We start from the raw sequence: 21,418 nt of genomic DNA on the forward strand, positions 1-21,418 counted from the left end.
GTATCCAAATAAAAGCTACTTTGTTGTTACTCTGGCTTCACTGTTTGATGTGACTGTAAGTTAGCCATCGTTGGCTAGCTAGCAAGCAAGGGATAAGAACGTTGCCAGCCAGTATGACAATATAACATTCATAATGAACGACTGGGTCGCGTCCATAGATACATAACAAAAAGACTGAACGACTGGGTCGCGTCTCTGGCAAACAAACCGATAGAACAAACGACCAGCCAGTTTGGGTAGCAACCCTAGATTTGTGTCAGGATTAGATCTTGTGGAAGGATGAAATAGTATGAATAAATTCATAGCAATAACATTTTGAATGAAAATATGTCAATCATTATTTGAATATGTTGGTAACCTGTTGTATAAAAGTGATAATGCCCTCGAAGCCGGTGTTTGGAGGATATATTGGCACAGTTTGCTTTGTCTCTGGCCTAACGACACCCGTGCCAATGTTTCCTCCAAACACCGGCTTCTTGGGCATTATCACTAAAGTATGTAACCCTGACCATTGCAGTAACAGCCACGTTCACGTTCATTCTGAGTACATTACTCCATTCTGAGTACATTAGATCTAGGCTCAACTTCCAATACCCAAATCCTAACCTTCACCATTAAGCAACAACACTCCAAACTGACCTTAGATCAGTGTACAGGGTAATTTGGCCACATACATTCCACACCCTGGTATGAGATGTCACACACTGCTTTTTTTAAAATCTATTTCTTTATTTTAATTTTTTTATAGTCTTTTCATTTTTTTTTTTTGATTCTTATTTTTTAATTTTTTTTGGGGGGGGGGGAATGGATCAGCTTAATATTGCAGATATATTGTATCTTCTATCAATGTAATTGTCTGCATCACTTCCAATCCCCCATGTTTATTTTTATTTTTTATATATATATTCCCCTTTATTACTTTTCAACCCCACCATCCTTTCCCTACTTGGAGTAAATTAGTGAACAACGACGCCCAGGCCTCTACTTCCGGTCTATACTTACTATCTACACCTTATGGACAGAGTTAATTTTACAATAATTCTATATATATATATATATTATATATATTTTTTTTGCTCCTGAACTTCTTCTACTCTCAACCTCTCCGATCATTTTCATGATGTCCATCCGGTTTGCTTCTAAATGCCATATCTTTCGAACTGTGCTCTTTCCCAAAAGCTCCCAACATACAACCTATATACTACACACACTGCTGTTTGCTAGACAGTTGGGGTCTGGGGTGGGGAGAGATTCAGGGAGGCACATGGCCTTCTATCATCACACACTGCTGCAACCATGCCTTAACACTAGCACACAGTGTGTCTCTGACTGTATCTCACTATGCTAGAGAGGGTCAAGGGGAGAGTGTGTGTGTGTGTGTGTGTGCGTCTCTGTGTGTGTGTGTGCATCTCTGAAAAGAAAAAGAGAGGGATATATAAACATAACTAATACAGCTTTAAAACAATTTATTCTCCCACCCCTCTCTCTACCTCTGAAGGACTTAATGGGATATAATCCTCAGGTCATCCATCCAGGACTGGAGGAGGAGAGCTTTTTCCTCTCCTTTTTTCCCCCATCTCCCCCTCCTTCCCTCTCTCTCTCTCTCTCTCGGAAGGAAAGAGCGTGTGAACGATGGCAATCCCCTTTGACAGTGGCAGCTGCTGCAGGAGATATAGTCAGATGGGATTATTTGCCGGCGAGGAATAGGTTTCGATGTGTCTTAATCTCAGTAGATCATGTTCCCTATCTATTTATCTCTCTCGCTCTCTCGCTATATACAGTGGGGAAAAAAGTATTTAGTCAGCCACCAATTGTGCAAGTTCTCCCACTTAAAAAGATGAGAGAGGCCTGTAATTTTCATCATAGGTAAAAAAATAAAAAAATAAAAATTACAGACCTCTACATGCTTTGTAAGTAGGAAAACCTGCAAAATTGGCAGTGGATGAAATACTTGTTCTCCCCACTGTGTGTGTGTGTATATATATACAGTGGGGAGAACAAGTATTTGATACACTGCCGATTTTTGTAGGTTTTCCTACTTACAAAGCATGTAGAGGTCTGTAATTTTTATCATAGGTACACTTCAAATGTGAGAGACGGAATCTAAAACAAAAATCCAGAAAATCACATTGTATGATTTTTAAGTAATTCATTTGCATTTTATTGCATGCCATAAGTATTTGATCACCTACCAACAAGTAAGAATTCCGGCTCTCACAGACCTGTTAGTTTTTCTTTAAGAAGCCCTCCTGTTCTCCACTCATTACCTGTATTAACTACACCTGTTTGAACTCGTTACCTGTATAAAAGACACCTGTCCACACACTCAATCAAACAGACTCCAACCTCTCCACAATGGCCAAGACCAGAGAGCTGTGTAAGGACATCAGGGATAAAATTGTAGACCTGCACAAGGCTGGGATGGGCTACAGGACAATAGGCAAGCAGCTTTTTGAGAAGGCAACAACTGTTGGCGCAATTATTAGAAAATAGAAGAAGTTCAAGATGACGGTCAATCACCCTCGGTCTGGGGCTCCATGCAAGATCTCACCTTGTGGGGCATCAATGATCATGAGGAAGGTGAGGGATCAGCCCAGAACTACACGGCAGGACCTGGTCAATGACCTGAAGAGAGCTGAGACCACAGTCTCAAAGAAAACCATTAGTAACACACTACGCAGTCATGGATTAAAATCCTGCAGCGCACGCAAGGTCCCCCTGCTCAAGCCAGCGCATGTCCAGGCCCGTCTGAAATTTGCCAATGACCATCTGGATGATCCAGAGGAGGAATGGGAGAAGGTCATGTGGTCTGATGAGACAAAAATAGAGCTTTTTGGTCTAAACTCCACTCGCAGTGTTTGGAGGAAGAAGAAGGATGAGTACAACCCCAAGAACACCATCCCAACCGTGAAGCATGGAGGTGGAAATATCATTCTTTGGGGATGCTTTTCTGCAAAGGGGACAGGACGACTGCACCGTATTGAGGGGAGGATGGATGGGGCCATGTATCGCGAGATCTTGGCCAACAACCTCCTTCCCTCAGTAAGAGCATTGAAGATGGGTCGTGGCTGGGTCTTCCAGCATGACAACGACCCAAAACACACAGTCAGGGCAACTAAGGAGTGACTCCGTAAGAAGCATCTCAAGGTCCTGGAGTGGCCTAGCCAGTCTCCAGACCTGAACCCAATAGAACATCTTTGGAGGGAGCTGAAAGTCCGTATTGCCCAGCGACAGCCCCGAAACCTGAAGGATCTGGAGAAGGTCTGTATGGAGGAGTGGGCCAAAATCCCTGCTGCAGTGTGTGCAAACCTGGTCAAGACCTACAGGAAACGTATGACCTCTGTAATTGCATACAAAGGTTTCTGTACCAAATATTAAGTTCTGCTTTTCTGATGTATCAAATACTTATGTCATGCAATAAAATGCAAATTAATTACTTAAAAATCATACAATGTGATTTTCTGGATTTCTGTTTTAGATTCCGTCTCTCACAGTTGAAGTGTACCTATGATAAAAATTACAGACCTCTACATGCTTTGTAAGTAGGAAAACCTGCAAATTGGCAGTGGATCAAATACTTGTTCTCCCCACTGTATATATATATCGGTGATAATGCTTTACAGATAGCGGAATAAAGGGGTGCACAGAAACTCTACTTGGGCCCGATGCTATCACGACCCTAATGGAAGTTACGACTCCTTTCTTTCTCACTTTTTAGTTTGGTGTTTTTCGAGATGTAGGAACTATGGAGAGATGTGATAACATTGGGGAGGAGGGATGGAAGGAAGTAAAATAGAGGTCATGTGTTTAATAGAGGTCATGTGTTAGAGGTCATGTGTTAGAGGTCATGTGTTAGAGGTCATGTGTTAGAGGTCATGTGTTAGTTAAATAGGGGAGGTGATGTGTTAGTTAAATTGTGGAGGTGATGTCTTTGTTAGAGGTTTGATATACCTTTTAATCCATTGGGAGGTCTCTGCATTGGGAGGTCTCTGCATTGGGAGGTCTGTCCATTGGGATGTCTGTCCATTGGGAGGTCTGTCCATTGCCTCCTCTCTTCAGCACCTAATGTTTTACTGGTGGCCCAAATCTCTTTTAACATTTGCAAATTAAGCCATATCTCTTCCTACAAATTCATTCAATTTGAGCAGACACAGGACACAGATTCAATGGACATGACACCTCCTTTCACTCTCGCCCCCCCCCCCCACCCCCCCTCCCAGCACTGTTAGCCTCCCTGCTTATCTCCAATCAGTCAACATATCTAACAGACCACCGGCCATCGATCCCTCTAAGCCCTTACAATCCAGGCAATAGAGATGCTACGCTAGCCTGGTTTTGACAACCCTGCAGCCAGTGGACACAAACCACCACAGCACTGACTCCCCATAGACCCCCAATGGAAGTCTGTGTGCTATTGCTATGCTAACAACTAAGCTACGCTAACGTTAACGTTAATGCTCATGACTATCATTCCCCCCTCTACTCTAATACATCCCCCCCTCCATTTTGATTACTGTTGCCGGGCCGTATTGATGTCTGTAGCCACGTAGCGCGGTTCGATGCGAGCACAGATTAAACTGTGCGGCTGATGGAGGATGATGGACGTTTATTGAAATGGGGGCGCTGTGCTAATGCTAGGTGAACTCGCGTTGCGGAGAGAGACAGTTGACGGTTGTTGACGGCTAAGAACTGTAGCATCTTTTAAATCTAATCATAACCTGCTGTGATTAGCTGGTTATGTGATGGAGCAGTTCTGACAGGCAAACTGAGCCAATTCAGTGCTACCCCCTATCTATCCTACCTCCACCCCTATCCTCTTGCCCCTAGTTTTAGTTCTAAGCCTGCACTAACACACCTGATTCAATTAATCTACTATTCATCATCAAGCCCTTGATTTATTGGAAATGGGTATGTTAATGCTGGGCTAAAGCAAAACCCTTCACACCCTTTCCCTACCTGAGATCCAGGATCGAAGAACACTGCCCCAAACTCTTAGATAATCCACCGCAGGGGACGAGCCTCAATCTGGGGGAGAAGTATGTGGTGTGTCCCCCTCCCACCAATTCCTCTGGAGGGTCCAACATAGCCTTTCTTTTTAAAAAAAACCCAACTGCCACTATTTTATGTCCCCCTGATCTTACGGCAAATGAAAGTGTGTATTGAAGGCTTTACAGGGGCCTTAGGCCACCGGGGGGGCCATAACAATATATAGCCACACTCAACCCCTCCCATTTATCTCTGAAGACCATCCCGTTTTGATTTCTATTTGCCATATATTTCTAATTGTGCTGTTTCACAAACGTTCTGAACCTATATACATTTTACATTTTATGGACACAGTATATTTTACATTAGTTATCTTGTTGTTTTTAGTCCCACCCTTCAGCTCCACTCAACCCCTCCAATCTAACTCTTAACACCATCCAGTTTTGATTTCTATTTGCCATATTTTTCAACTGTGCTGTGATGTTTCACAAAAGTTCTGAACCTTTCTATTTTCACAGTTTCTACATATTGTAAATTAAAGAAACATTTTTGCTAAAATTATTATTATATTATTGATTGATTGACTATGACTTTTCAAATCACCCAGCAGTGCTATTTGCAGAGTTAGCTCCAGGTAAATGTTGCAATTCTTCAGCCATTGCACACAACCCACTTTATTATTCTCAGTAAACAACTTTTTATTTGTCCATTGAAATATATTTATATGCCACCGCGTGTCTATTGCAATGCAGGCTCCGCTAAATGTAACTCTAAATGTAATGTCTTTATATCCCAGGCTAGTAGAAAGAGAAATGAAGAGTCCATCAGCACATAGTTTTATGATATTATATTCATATTTCTCACCCAGAGATCAGTGTGATAGACCAGAAGGGGGAGATTTATCATGGTCACATTGTGGATTCAGTGTAATGTAATAGAGCTGTTGGAGTACCAGGCTGCTGTCCCTCACCGTTATGTTAGCCTGGGGTCTCTGGTCCTGGAGCTACTGGGGGTGCAGGCTTTTGTTCCAGCCCCGCACTGGACCACGCTTAGGTAGTTTTAATTGGGTGTGTAAGCTAGGGTTGGGCGGTATCCAGATTTTCATGCATACCGGGGTATATTGTGTTACCGTCAGTGTACACAAGGGGCACTATATCAAATGGATTTGTTTTGACACACAAAACAAATTTAGACAGCAGGGTTCTTGATTATATAATTATGCATTATTCTCTTCCCCTCGCTCATCAACTCACCCATTCTCCCCCTTCTAACACTGACAGTGTGTTTATATAGACTTATTTAGGAAAAGTGAAGGACGGAGGGGGGCATGACTTGCGGCAGAGTAATAAAACGTTATAATGAATGAGCAGTGAAATGACTGCTATAGCGGTTCTAGTGTTAAAACAGAGAGTGACATTGACATGTCTTCTTTCATCTTTCATATAGCAGCCTATCCGCTCTGAGCAGCTCTTCCTCTTTGTGTCCGGGAAGCCGGCCAAATCCTCACTGGATGCTAATGAAAAGAGCTTCTAGCCCTAACCCTTCACACTAGAAAAAAAAAAAAATATATATTTTTTATTTTCTTTTTTATTTCTTTTTTTAGTCATTTAGAAGACACTCTTATCCAGAGCGACTTACAGTTAGTGAGTGCATACATTATTTATTTATTTATTCATACTGGCCTCCCGTGGGAATCGAACCCACAACCCTGGCGTTGCAAACCAACTGAGCTACATCCCTGCCGGTCATTCCCTCCCCTACCCTGGACGACACTGGGCCAATTGTGCGCCGCCCCATGGGTCTCCCGGTCGCGGCAGGCTACAACAGAGCATGGATTCGAACCAGGATCTCTAGTGGCGATGCAGTGCCTTAGACCACTGCGCCACTCGGGAGGCTAGAATATAACGCTAACCTTAATCCTTCACACTAGAATATAACCCTAACCCTTCACACTAGAATATAACCCAAACCCTTCACACTAGAATATAACCCTAGCCCTTCAGGCTAGAATATAACGCTAACCTTAATCCTTCACACTAGAATATAACCCTAGCCCTAACCCTTCAGGCTAGAATATAACCCTAGCCCTAACCCTTCAGGCTAGAATATAACCCTAACCCTCACACTAGAATATAACCCTAGCCCTAACCCTTCAGGCTAGAATATAACCCTAGCCCTAACCCTTCAGGCTAGAATATAACCCTAACCCTCACACTAGAATATAACCCTAGCCCTAACCCTTCAGGCTAGAATATAACCCTAACCCTCACACTAGAATAGAACCCAAATCCTTCACACTAGAATAAAACCCTAGCCCTAACCCTTCAGGCTAGAATATAATGCTAACCATTCACACTAGAATATAACCCTATCCCTTCAAGCTACAATATAACCCTACCCTTCAGGATATAATATAACCCTATCCCTTCAAGCTACAATATAACCCTACCCTTCAGGATATAATATAACCCTAGCCCTTCAGGCTAGAATATAACCCTAGCCCTTCAGGCTAGAATATAACCTTACCCTTCAAGCTAGAATATAACCCTAGCCCTTCGGGCTAGAATATAACCCTACCCTTCAGGCTAGAATATAACCCTAGCCCTTCAAGCTAGAATATAACCCTAGCCCTTCAAGCTAGTATATAACCCTAGCCCTTCAGGCTAGAATATAACCTTACCCTTCAAGCTAGAATATAACCCTAGCCCTTCAGGCTAGAATATAACCCTACCCTTCAGGCTAGAATATAACCCTAGCCCTTCAAGCTAGAATATAACCCTAGCCCTTCAAGCTAGAATATAACCCTAGCCATTCAGGCTAGACTATAACCCTACCCTTCAGGCTAGAATATAACCCTAGCCCTTCAAGCTAGAATATAACCCTAGCCCTTCAAGCTAGAATATAACCCTAGCCCTTCAGGCTAAAATATATCCCTACCTTTCAGGCTAGAATATAACCCTAGCCCTTCAGTCTAGAATATAACCCTAGCCCTTCAGGCTAGAATATAACCCTACCCTTCAGGCTAGAATATAACCCTAGCCCTTCAGGCTAGAATATAACCCTACCCTTCAGGCTAGAATATAACCCTAGCCCTTCAGGCTAGAATATAACCCTACCCTTCAGGCTAGAATATAACCCTACCCTTCAGGCTAGAATATAACCCTAGCCCTTCAGGCTAGAATATAACCCTACCCTTCAGGCTAGAATATAACCCTACCCTTCAGGCTAGAATATAACCATAGCCCTTCAAGCTAGAATATAACCCTAGCCCTTCAAGCTAGAATATAACCCTAGCCCTTCAGGCTAGAATATAACCCTAGCCCTTCAGGCTAGAAAAGGGAGAGAGATACTTTGTTTTGGTATGTGTGTATGTATCTGTTTGGGTGATTGTGCGTGTGTGTTGACGTGAATGTATTTGACAGTGCTGCTCCCTCCCAGTGCTTGGTAATATAATATACTGTTCACACACACCTCAGGACAGTCTCCTAACACAAACTTGACCCGACCCATCTCTTTACCCATCAGCCTTATGAAGTCCCTCTACCATATGTTCCCTCTCCTCGTTCCTAGCTTCCTCCCTTTCCTTCATCCCTCCTCTCTTCTTGTAAAGTAAGACTCCACATCGCTCGCCTCCAGCTTTGTCCCTTGCCGTGTGTGGATTACCCATGGTGAGAGAGGGGAGCCCAGGTGGGTCTCCATGCCTGTGTGTGTTTCTCTCACTCTGCTAGCTATAATGACGGCCCCTGGGGGAAGTAGTTTAGTGGTCTTACCGTTTTAGAGGGATCTCTTTCCTCCACATGATTTAAAGGTAGCCTGCAGTAGAAATAAATACCTACCCACCTTATCATAAACACAGACACACACACACACACACACACAGACATATACACACAAGGGAGCAACGGTGGTGAGAAGACCTCACAGAACTGTGTGTTGTGGACAATAAGAGTGCTATTTCACTCCCAACACATAAACACACACACACATACAAACACACACATGCAAAAGCACCCTACTCTGTCAGCACCCTATTCTGGTGTAGAGGGTTAACTTACATACTGATCCTGTGGAACATGGAAACATCTGTAGCTCGTCACTAAGCTTTTACCTCTCTAATCGCTGTGAAGAAGATACACACACACACACACTGTCACACAGTGAGTCCATCCGTCTGCTCCACCACCGATAGGGTTTTGGAGGTCACCTGTCAATCAAAAAGTAGTGGCCACCTGTCAGCCGGCCCAGCGTGCATTGCGTGCCTGCTCCCTAAACTGGTGTATGCACCGTTGGTGGCTGTCACAGACACCGCTAGACAGGAACGACACTCCAGGACACCCGCTGCTTCAACAACACGCTGCAGTAGAAAGAAAGAACACACACACACACACACGCTTTCAGCCTCTGGAACTTTTAAATGTAATTAAATGTAATTTAGTTTTCAGTCCATATGTGTGCATACATATCTTTGTGGTGTGCACTGCATTGCTTTAATATGATTTGAAAGGCTAACAACATTCTCTATCTCCTTTCCCTCCATCTCCCCCTCCCCCTATTCTCTCTCTCTCTAGGTGAGCAGGGTACCAGTAGAGAGCTGTGAACAGTACTCCACCTGTGGCCAGTGCCTGGGCTCCAAAGACCCCCACTGTGGCTGGTGTGTCCTCCACAACGTGTAAGTACCCAGACTGTACCCTCGGTCTACACACTCTCACTCATATGCAGCTATCTCTGGGTGCATGCTGTACTGTCACCCATATACAGCTATCTGTGGGTACATGCTGTACTGTCACTCATATACATCTATCTCTGGGTACATGCTGTACTGTCACTCATATACAGTTATCTCTGGGTACATGCTGTACTGTCACTCATATACATCTATCTCTGGGTACATGCTGTACTGTCACTCATATACAGTTATCTCTGGGTACATGCTGTACTGTCACTCATATACAGCTACTCTGTGTACATGCTGTACTGTCACTCATATACAGCTATCTCTGGGTACATGCTGTACTGTCACTCATATACAGTTATCTCTGTGTACATGCTGTACTGTCACTCATATACATCTATCTCTGGGTACATGCTGTACTGTCACTCATATACAGTTATCTCTGGGTACATGCTGTACTGTCACTCATATACAGCTACTCTGTGTACATGCTGTACTGTCACTCATATACAGCTATCTCTGGGTACATGCTGTACTGTCACTCATATACATCTATCTCTGGGTACATGCTGTACTGTCACTCATATACAGTTATCTCTGGGTACATGATGTACTGTCACTCATATACAGCTATATCTGGGTACATGTTGTACTGTCACTCATATACAGCTATCTCTGGGTACATGCTGTACTGTCACCCATGTACAACTACTCTGGGTACATGCTGTACTGTCACTCATATACAGTTATCTCTGGGTACATGCTGTACTGTCACTCATATACAGCTATCTCTGGGTACATGCTGTACTGTCACCCATGTACAACTACTCTGGGTACATGCTGTACTGTCACCCATATACAGCTACTCTGGGTACATGATGTACTGTCACTCATATACATCTATCTCTGGGTACATGCTGTGCTGTCACCCATATACAGCTATTTCTGGGTACATGCTGTACTGTCACTCATATACAGCTATCTTTGGGTACATGCTGTTCTGTCACTCATATACAGCTATCTCTGGGTACATGCTGTACTGTCACTCATATACAGCTATATCTGGGTACATGCTGTACTGTCACTCATATACAGCTATCTGTGGGTACATGCTGTACTGTCACTCATATACAGCTATCTCTGGGTACATGCTGTTCTGTCACTCATATACAGCTATCTCTGGGTACATGCTGTACTGTCACCCATATACAGCTATCTCTGGGTACATGCTGTACTGTCACTCATATACAGCTATCTCTGGGTACATGCTGTACTGTCACCCATATACAGCTATCTCTGGGTACATGCTGTACTGTCACTCATATACAGCTATCTCTGGGTACATGCTGTACTGTCACTCCAGTTATATGTTTCCAATGCCTGAGTATGAGTGTGTCCCGATAGTCTAACGTAGTACCTGTCTCCTTTCTGTTGTCTGTACTGTGAAGTGGATAAAGGGCTAAACAAATCTTTAGGTAGTTCTCCATTGGCTTTAACCTGTCAGGCTCTCACAGATGAGAGGTCTTGTGGGCAAGACTGATGAGGAAAGGAGGCCACCTGTTAGCATTGGGACTCAGGCTCTGTGTTAGCTAGCCTTAATGCTATCCTCCGAAGTGAAAGCCTTAGCTATTTGCCAGCACATGAAAATCCATGTTGATACTGTCTTCTATCTTTTATAAGATCTTAAGATGAATGAATAAACTTGCTAGTAGCAGATGGTAGTGCTGAGCATGCCAGGTGTCCTTGTTGAAACCCCACATATGTTGGAGTGTTACTTTTCCTCTCAGTGTGTTGCGCTACAGCAGAGTGTTTTAGCTTGCTAGTCATTGTGTTACACACTGTACAGTAGGCATAGTCAATGTGCGACTTCTCACCAGACACGATGCTATAGAAGATACACTTGGTGACACAGTGTGATGTTTTCCCTCTAACATGACTCGAGGGTGTGTGTGTATGGGGGAGGTGAGAGGGTGTGTGTGTGTATGGGGGAAGTGAGAGGGTGTGTGTGTATGGGGGAGGTGAGAGATGGTGTGTGTGTATGGGGGAGGTGAGAGGGTGTGTGTGTATGGGGGAGGTGAGAGATAGTGTGTGTGTGTATGGGGGGAGGTGAGATGGTGTGTGTATGGGGGAAGTGAGAGGGTGTGTGTGTATGGGGGGAGGTGAGAGATGGTGTGTGTATGGGGGAGGTGAGAGGGTGTGTGTATGGGGGAAGTGAGAGGGTGTGTGTGTATGGGGGGAAGTGAGAGGGTGTGTGTGTATGGGGGAGGTGAGAGATGGTGTGTGTATGGGGGAGGTGAGAGATGGTGTGTGTGTATTGGGGAGGTGAGAGATGGTGTGTGTGTATGGGGGAGGTGTGAGAGGGTGTGTATGGTATGGGGGGAGGTGAGAGGGTGTGTGTGTATGGGGGAAGTGAGAGGGTGTGTGTGTATGTGGGATGTGAGAGGGTGTGTGTATGTGGGAAGTGAGAGGGTGTGTGTATGGGGAAGTGAGAGGGTGTGTGTGTGTGTATGGGGGGAAGTGAGAGGGGGTGTGTGTGTATGGGGGAAGTGAGAGGGTGTGTGTGTGTGTATGGGGGAGGTGAGAGGGTGTGTGTGTATGGGGGGAAGTGAGAGGGTGTGTGTATGGGGGAAGTGAGAAGGTGTGTGTGTGTATGGGGGAGGTGAGAGGGTGTGTGTGTATGGGGGAGGTGAGAGATGGTGTGTGTGTATGGGGGAGGTGAGAGATGGTGTGTGTGTATGGGGGAGGTGAGAGGGTGTGTGTGTATGGGGGGAGGTGAGAGATGGTGTGTGTGTATGGGGGAGGTGAGAGGGTGTGTGTATGGGGGAAGTGAGAGGGTGTGTGTGTATGGGGGAGGTGAGAGATGGTGTGTGTATGGGGGAGGTGAGAGGGTGTGTGTATGGGGGAAGTGAGAGGGTGTGTGTGTATGGGGGAAGTGAGAGGGTGTGTGTGTATGGGGGGAGGTGAGAGATGGTGTGTGTATGGGGGAGGTGAGAGATGGTGTGTGTGTGTATTGGGGAGGTGAGAGATGGTGTGTGTGTATGGGGGAGGTGTGAGAGGGTGTGTATGGGTATGGGGGAGGTGAGAGGGTGTGTGTGTATGGGGGAAGTGAGAGGGTGTATGTGTATGTGGGATGTGAGAGGGTGTGTGTATGTGGGAAGTGAGAGGGTGTGTGTATGGGGGAAGTGAGAGGGTGTGTGTGTGTGTATGGGGGAAGTGAGAGGGGGGTGTGTGTGTATGGGGGAGGTGTGAGAGGGTGTGTATGGGTATGGGGGAGGTGAGAGGGTGTGTGTGTATGGGGGAAGTGAGAGGGTGTATGTGTATGTGGGATGTGAGAGGGTGTGTATATGTGGGAAGTGAGAGGGTGTGTGTATGGGGGAAGTGAGAGGGTGTGTGTGTGTGTATGGGGGAAGTGAGAGGGGGGTGTGTGTGTATGGGGGAAGTGAGAGGGTGTGTGTGTGTGTATGGGGGAGGTGAGAGGGTGTGTGTGTACGGGGGAAGTGAGAGGGTGTGTGTATGGGGGAAGTGAGAGGGTGTGTGTATGGGGGAGGTGAGAGGGTGTGTGTGTATGGGGGAAGTGAGAGGGTGTGTGTGTGTGTATGGGGGAGGTGAGAGGGTGTGTGTATGGGGGAGGTGAGAGGGTGTGTGTGTGTATGGGGGAGGTGAGAGGGTGTGTGTGTGTGTGTATGGGGGAGGTGAGAGGGTGTGTGTGTATGGGGGGAGGTGAGAGGGTGTGTGTGTATGGGGAGGTGAGAGGGTGTGTGTGTATGGGGGAGGTGAGAGGGTGTGTGTGTATGGGGGAGGTGAGAGGGTGTGTGTGTATGGGGGAGGTGAGAGGGTGTGTGTGTGTATGGGGGGAGGTGAGAGGGTGTGTGTGTATGGGGGAGGTGAGAGGGTGTGTGTGTGTATGGGGGGAGGTGAGAGGGTGTGCGTGTGTATGGGGGAGGTGAGAGGGTGTGTGTGTATGGGGGAGGTGAGAGGGTGTGTGTGTATGGAGGAGGTGAGAGGGTGTGTATGGGGGAGGTGAGAGGGTGTGTGTGTGTATGGGGGGAGGTGAGAGGGTGTGTGTGTGTATGGGGGAGGTGAGAGATGGTGTGTGTGTATGGGGGAGGTGAGAGGGTGTGTGTGTGTATGGGGGAGGTGAGAGATGGTGTGTGTGTGTGTGTATGGGGGGAGGTGAGAGGGTGTGTGTGTATGGGGGAGGTGAGAGGGTGTGTGTGTGTATGGGGGAGGTGAGAGGGTGTGTGTGTATGGGGGAGGTGAGAGGGTGTGTGTGTATGGGGGGAGGTGAGAGGGGGTGTGTATGGGGGAAGTGAGAGGGTGTGTGTGTATGGGGGAAGTGAGAGGGTGTGTGTGTGTATGGGGGAGGTGAGAGGGTGTGTGTGTGTGTGTATGGGGGGAGGTGAGAGGGTGTGCATGGGGGAGGTGAGAGATGGTGTGTGTGTATGGGGGAGGTGAGAGGGTGTGTGTGTGTATGGGGGAGGTGAGAGGGTGTGTGTGTGTGTGTGTATGGGGAGGTGAGAGGGTGTGTGTATGGGGGAGGTGAGAGGGGTGTGTGTGTATGGGGGAGGTGAGAGGGTGTGTGTGTATGGGGGGAGGTGAGAGGGTGTGTGTGTATGGGGGAGGTGAGAGGGTGTGTGTGTATGGGGGAGGTGAGAGGGTGTGTGTGTATGGGGGAGGTGAGAGGGTGTGTGTGTGTATGGGGGAGGTGAGAGGGTGTGTGTGTATGGGGGAGGTGAGAGGGTGTGTGTGTATGGGGGAGGTGAGAGGGTGTGTGTGTATGGGGGAGGTGAGAGGGTGTGTGTGTATGGGGGAGGTGAGAGGGTGTGTATGGGGGAAGTGAGAGGGTGTGTGTGTATGGGGGAAGTGAGAGGGTGTGTGTGTATGGGGGAGGTGAGAGGGTGTGTGTGTGTGTATGGGGGAGGTGAGAGGGTGTGTGTGTGTATGGGGGAGGTGAGAGGGTGTGTGTGTATGGGGGAGGTGAGAGGGTGTGTGTGTGTGTGTATGGGGGGAGGTGAGAGGGTGTGTGTGTGTATGGGGGAGGTGAGAGGGTGTGTGTGTGTATGGGGGAGGTGAGAGGGTGTGTGTGTGTGTATGGGGGAGGTGAGAGATGGTGTGTGTGTATGGGGGAGGTGAGAGGGTGTGTGTGTGTGTGTGTGTATGGGGGAGGTGAGAGGGTGTGTGTGTGTGTATGGGGGGAGGTGAGAGGGTGTGTGTGTGTATGGGGGAGGTGAGAGGGTGTGTGTGTGTATGGGGGAGGTGAGAGATGGTGTGTGTGTATGGGGGAGGTGAGAGGGTGTGTGTGTATGGGGGGAGGTGAGAGGGTGTGTGTGTGTATGGGGAGGTGAGAGGGTTTGTGTGTGTATGGGGGAGGTGAGAGGGTGTGTGTGTGTATGGGGGAGGTGAGAGGGTGTGTGTGTGTGTATGGGGGAGGTGAGAGGGTGTGTGTGTGTATGGGGGAGGTGAGAGGGTGTGTGTGTGTATGGGGGAAGTGAGAGGGTGTGTATGGGGGAGGTGAGAGGGTGTGTGTGTGTATGGGGGAAGTGAGAGGGTGTGTATGGGGGAGGTGAGAGGGTGTGTGTGTGTAATTCTAATTGTAATTGAGGACGCGGACGAGACAGGAAAGGTGACGGAAACACAATCAGGATCGACTCGATATGTTACTGACCTCCAGTCACAATCAGGATCGACTCGAGACATTACTGACCTCCAGTCACAATCAAGATCGACTCGAGATGTTACTGACCTCCAGTCACAATCAAGATCGACTCGAGATTTTACTGACCTCCAGTCACAATCAGGATCGACTCGAGACATTACTGACCTCCAGTCACAATCAAGATCGACTCGAGACGTTACTGACCTCCAGTCACAATCAAGATCGACTCGAGACGTTATTGACCTCCAGTCACAATCAAGATCGACTCGAGACGTTACTGACCTCCAGTCACAATCAAGATCGACTCGAGACGTTACTGACCTCCAGTCACAATCAAGATCGACTCGAGACGTTACTGACCTCCAGTCACAGAGCGTTTGACCTTCCCTCCTCCTCGCAGAAACGGAGCGCTCCACTTATTCTGCTCATATCCCATTGGATAGCGTCCCTCAATCTATCCCCCCACCACTCAGAATGATAGGTATTTAAGACATGTTTTTCACCCTGTGGCATTTTCTCCCGCAGTAGCTTATTAGTCATATTTGTCTCGTTCGTCAGCCGTGCAGTTCTCGACACTGTAGGAGAGCGGTCCAAGAAGCAAAGCTAAAGTGATATTAACTGAGACGCACACACATGAATGCTTATAATATGCACATGCATAAAGCTGCATGCACTCGTGCACACTCTGTTCAACTCTCCAGGGGTCAAGAAGGGGTCAGAGAGAAGGCCTGTTCAACTCTCCAGGGTTCTCTTTAGGGAGTAATGCGGTCCACAAGCAATATCACCATGACTTCTCTCTGTGTATGTGTGTTAGTGTGTGTACACGTGTGTGTGTGTGTGTGTGTGTGAGAGAGTCAGTGGGGAGGGTTGAGAGACCGTATTCTGCTGAGTGGGAAGGTTGGTATACCAAGGCTAAGATGAGGCACTTTGCATTGTGGGAAGGTTGGTATACCAAGGCTAAGATGAGGCACTTTGCATTGTGGGAAGGTTGGTATACCAAGGCTAAGATGAGGCACTTTGCATTTTTCTCTCCTTTTATTGTGCATTGCTGAGGCAGTGTCAGTTCAGAAACGTTGTTTTGTTATGAAGAGGTGGTAGTGTAAATTGGAACATTGGTGTGTGTTTTTTTATTTTTCTGGTTGTGCAGTCGGCTGATCATATGGAAGATGTTTCTGACCTTATTGAGAAATGTGTGTGTGCGCCTGTGGGTTTTTTAGGCTAATGGTATATCATTTTCACATTTTAGTCATTTAGCTGACGCCCTTATCCAGAGCAACTTACAGGAGCAATTAGGGTTAAGTGCCTTGCTCAAGGGCACGTCATCAGATTTTTAACCTAGTTGGTTTGGGTATTCAAACCAGTAACCTTTCGGTTACTGGCCCAACGCTCTTAACCACTAGGCTACCTTAACCACTAGGCTACCTTAACCACTAGGCTACCTTAACCACTAGGCTACCTTAACCACTAGGTTACCTGCTGCTCATTGATATCACTCTATTCATGCACCAAATACATTTGGGGGGTGTGTTTGTATTTATGTGTGTGTGTAATTTCTGACCTTCTCTTCTCTAGGTGTTCCCGTAAGGACAGATGTGAGAGAGCAGATGAACCCCAGCGGTTTGCCTCAGACCAGCGTCAGTGTGTGGAGCTCAGTGTTCAGCCCAAGAACATCTCTGTCACCATGTCCCAAGTCCAGGTGTGTGTGAAAGAGAGAGGGTGTGTGTGTATTGATACAGTAACTGTATATAAATATGTGTTTATGTAGATACACACCAGTAACTGTGTGGCATGCCAATAAGTAGCTAACTACGTGCTTGTCTCATTAAAGACCTTAACATGTTCTTCACACTAACCTTGCCACAAAGTCCCCAGTCCTCACATTAGCGCTCAATATATTCCAGGACTACGTTCCAAATATCCACACTAGCCTACCACTTTTATATTCAAGTATTGTGATGGCAGCATCATGTTATAGATATGCTTGTCACCGGCAGGGACTGTGGAGTTTGTCAGGATCCAAACAAATATGAAAGGAACAAAGCCCATGTAAAAAGTTGGAGGAAAACCCACCTCTGTTTTCTGAAAACTCCAATCCTGCGACAGCGTGACATTTACACATATTTGACTCCTAAAGACACCAGCATGGCTTTCCAAGAGGTGTTATGAGTTCCTGAGTGGTCCAGTCTCAGTCCTGACTCAGAGACAAGGTTGGAATACTGCTGTCCAACAATGATTCCCAACCAAATGTACTGATCTTGAGGAATTATGACAAAAACCATGGATATTCTTCACAATGATTCACAGCTTTAATTGCTGCCAAAGGTGCTTCCACCAAGTATTAACTACATGATGAAAGGTATGTGGACACCTGCTCATTGAACATCTCATTCCAAAATCATTGGCATTAATATGGAGTTGGTCCCCCCTTTGCTGCTATATCAGCCTCCACTCTTCTGGGAAGGCTTTCCACTAGATGTTAGAACATTGCTCCGGGGACGTGCTTCCATTCAGCCACAAGAGCATTAGTGAGGTTTGGCACTGATGTTGGGCAATTAGGGCTGGCTCGCAGTCGGCATTCCAATTCATCCCAAAGGTGTTAGATGGGGTTGAGGTCAGTGCTCTGTGCAAGCCAGTCAAGTTCTTCCACACCGATCTTGACAAACCATTTCTGTATGGACCTCACTTTGTGTACTGGGGCATTGTCTTGCTGAAACAAGAAAGGGCCTTCCCCAAACTGTTGCCACAAAGTTGGAAGCACATAATTGTCTAGAATGTCATTGTATGTTGTACCGTTAAGATTTCCATGAAAAACAGCCCCAGACCATTATTCCTCCTCCGCCAAACTTTACAGTTGGCACTATGCATTCGGGCAGGTAGCGTTCTCCTGGCATCCGCCAAAACCAGATTTGTCCGTCGGACTGCCAGATGGTGAAGTGTGATTCATGTGCGGCTGCTCGGCCAACAAAAAGTTTTTGTGCTGACGTTGCTTCCAGAGGCAGTTTGGACAGACGATTTTGTGCTTCAGTGCTCGGCGTCCCCGTTCTGTGAGTGGCCTACCACTTCGCAGCTGAGCCGTTGTTGCTCCTAGACGTTTCCATGTCACAATAACAGCACTTACAGTTGACCGGGGCAGCTATAGCAGGGCAGAAATTTGACGAACTGACTTGTTGGGAAGGTGGCATCCTATGACGGTGCCACTTTGAAAGTCACTGAGCTCTTCAGTAAGGCCATTCTACTGCCAATGTTTGTTAATGGAGATTGCATGGCCGTGTGCTCAATTTTATACACCTGTCAGCAACAGGTGTGGCTGAAATGGCCGAATCCACAAATTTGAAGGGGTGTCCACATACTTTCGTATATACAGTGGGGAGAACAAGTATTTGATACACTGCCAATTTTGGAGGTTTTCCTACTTACAAAGCATGTAGAGGTCTGCAATTTTTATCATATGTACACTTCAACTGTGAGAGACGGAATCTAAAACAAAAATCCAGAAAATCACATTGTATGACTTTTAAGTAATTAATTTGCATTTCATTGCATGACATAAGTATTTGATCACCTACCAACCAGTAAGAATTCCGTCTCTCACAGACCTGTTTGTTTTTCTTTAAGAAGCCCTCCTGTTCTCCACTCATTACCTGTATTAACTGCACCTGTTTGAACTCGTTACCTGTATAAAAGACACCTGTCCACACACTCAATCAAACAGACTCCAACCTCTCCAAAATGGCCAAGACCAGAGAGCTGTGTAAGGACATCAGGGATAAAATTGTAGACCTGCACAAGGCTGGGATGGGCTACAGGACAATAGGCAAGCAGCTTGGTGAGAAGGCAACAACTGTTGGCGCAATTATTAGAAAATGTAAGAAGTTCAAGATGACGGTCAATCACCCTCGGTCTGGGGCTCCATGCAAGATCTCACCTCGTGGGGCATCAATGATCATGAGGAAGGTGAGGGATCAGCCCAGAACTACACGGCAGGACCTGGTCAATGACCTGAAGAGAGCTGGGACCACAGTCTCAAAGAAAACCATTAGTAACACACTACGCCGTCATGGATTAAAATCCTGCAGCGCACGCAAGGTCCCCCTGCTCAAGCCAGCGCATGTCCAGGCCCGTCTGAAGTTTGCCAATGACCATTTGGATGATCCAGAGGAGGAATGGGAGAAGGTAATGTGGTCTGATGAGATAAAAATAGAGCTTTTTGGTCTAAACTCCACTCGCCGTGTTTGGAGGAAGAAGAAGGATGAGTACAACCCCAAGAACACCATCCCAACCGTGAAGCATGGAGGTGGAAACATCATTCTTTGGGGATGCTTTTCTGCAAAGGGGGCAGGTTGACTGCACCGTATTGAGGGGAGGATGGATGGGGCCATGTATCGCGAGATCTTGGCCAACAACCTCCTTCCCTCAGTAAGAGCATTGAAGATGGGTCGTGGCTGGGTCTTCCAGCATGACAACGACCCAAAACACACAGCCAGGGCAACTAAGGAGTGGCTCCGTAAGAAGCATCTCAAGGTCCTGGAGTGGCCTAGCCAGTCTCGAGACCTGAACCCAATAGAAAATCTTTGGAGGGAACTGAAAGTCTGTATTGCCCAGCGACAGCCCCGGAACCTGAAGGATCTGGAGAAGGTCTGTATGGAGGAGTTGGCCAAAATCCCTGCTGCAGTGTGTGCAAACCTGGTCAAGACCTACAGGAAACGTATGATAATTGCAAACAAAGGTTTCTGTACCAAATATTAAGTTCTGCTTTTCTGATGTATCAAATACTTATGTCATGCAATAAAATGCAAATTAATTACTTAAAAATCATACAATGTGATTTTCTGGATTTTTGTTTTAGAATTCCGTCTCTCACAGTTGAAGTGTACCTATGATAAAAATTACAGACCTCTACATGCTTTGTAAGTAGGAAAACCTGCAAAATTGGCAGTGTATCAAATACTTGTTCTCCCCACTGTATAGTTTATATTACATGTCCATCCATTAAACCCTTGGTGTTTTGACATGTATTTCATATCTCCACAATATCTGTCTTAAGAATATATGCCCTATATTCCATTGATTTGTCCCAAGCTGGTGCTGGAGGCGCGTAACGTCCCTGACCTCTCTGCGGGGGTCAACTGCTCCTTCGGGGGATACGTGGAGACGGAGGGGCGCATCCAGGGGAGCCACATCTACTGCTTGTCCCCCTCGGCTCACAATGTCATCCCCATCACCCGCAACAAAGGTGAGAACGCCGCCCGGACCCGGCCGCCTCTGGCGCACACTGATGGTGTCATAATGTCACAGCCCACTCCTCCCCCCTTAGAAAATAGAAAAGAAAAAGGCTTTTATGCCAATGATGATACCACACGCCTGTGGGCTCATCACAGTCAGTGGAGGCTGGTAAATGGAGTAGTGGCTGGAATGAAATAAATGGTACGGTGTTAATGTATTTGATAACATTCCAATCATTCCATTCCAGCCTGTCCTTACAATCCTACAGTCTCCCTCCTCCTCATCTCCGCAATAGCTTCGCCTTGACCAGAATTGCACATTTCATGGCTTTATTTACATAACTCAATAATACTTTCTGAGTTTCTCTGTAACTACCAATCTTTTCCCCCCTAATTGCTCCCCAAAGCATCAATATTCTATTTTCATCCTCTCCAATATGACATGTTTAAGATAGTTCAGAAGCAGTTCCATTACCATGCGTTATGCATCTTTATCAGTTCTAATGCAATCATGCCACAATGATACCACTGTTGCCTGTGATGTCTCTTCAAAGCTTGGAGATGAAGGAGACGTATGTATTTAGATTCCCAGAAGTGATGTGTTTAGACTTGAGAGTTTCTAAAGCAGATTTCTTATCCGCCATTATGTATTGTTATCGGCTTTAATGCAATCTAATGGTCCCTGTGACGCTAAGAGCAATTTTTACCTGACTTATTCTCTCCATAGTCTCCAATGCATGACATAAGTGTCATGTTGCTAAGTGATGTGCGTGTCTCCGTAGGGGACAAGCGCATGGTGAAGCTCTACCTCAAGTCCAAGGAGACGGGCAAGACGTTCGCCGGCGTGGACTTTGTATTCTACAACTGCAGCGTGCACTCGTC

The 21,418-nt window shown here is 46.4% G+C and overlaps 1 protein-coding gene across 1 annotated transcript in view; it reads left to right on the top strand.

Annotated features, from left to right (window-relative positions):
- The window catches only part of LOC121551550 (plexin-A1-like), a 347,386-nt gene that overhangs the window by 153,186 nt on the left and 172,782 nt on the right, over nt 1-21,418 (top strand). The window contains exons 5-8 of the mRNA XM_045223805.1: nt 9,555-9,655; nt 16,887-17,010; nt 20,394-20,547; nt 21,319-21,418. Of these exons, the coding sequence (XP_045079740.1) occupies nt 9,555-9,655; nt 16,887-17,010; nt 20,394-20,547; nt 21,319-21,418 (479 nt within the window). The remainder of the gene's footprint in view (nt 1-9,554; nt 9,656-16,886; nt 17,011-20,393; nt 20,548-21,318) is intronic.

The sequence above is a fragment of the Coregonus clupeaformis genome, chromosome 12, assembly GCF_020615455.1.
Source record: "Coregonus clupeaformis isolate EN_2021a chromosome 12, ASM2061545v1, whole genome shotgun sequence".
In the NCBI taxonomy this organism is placed as follows: Eukaryota; Metazoa; Chordata; class Actinopteri; order Salmoniformes; family Salmonidae; genus Coregonus; species Coregonus clupeaformis.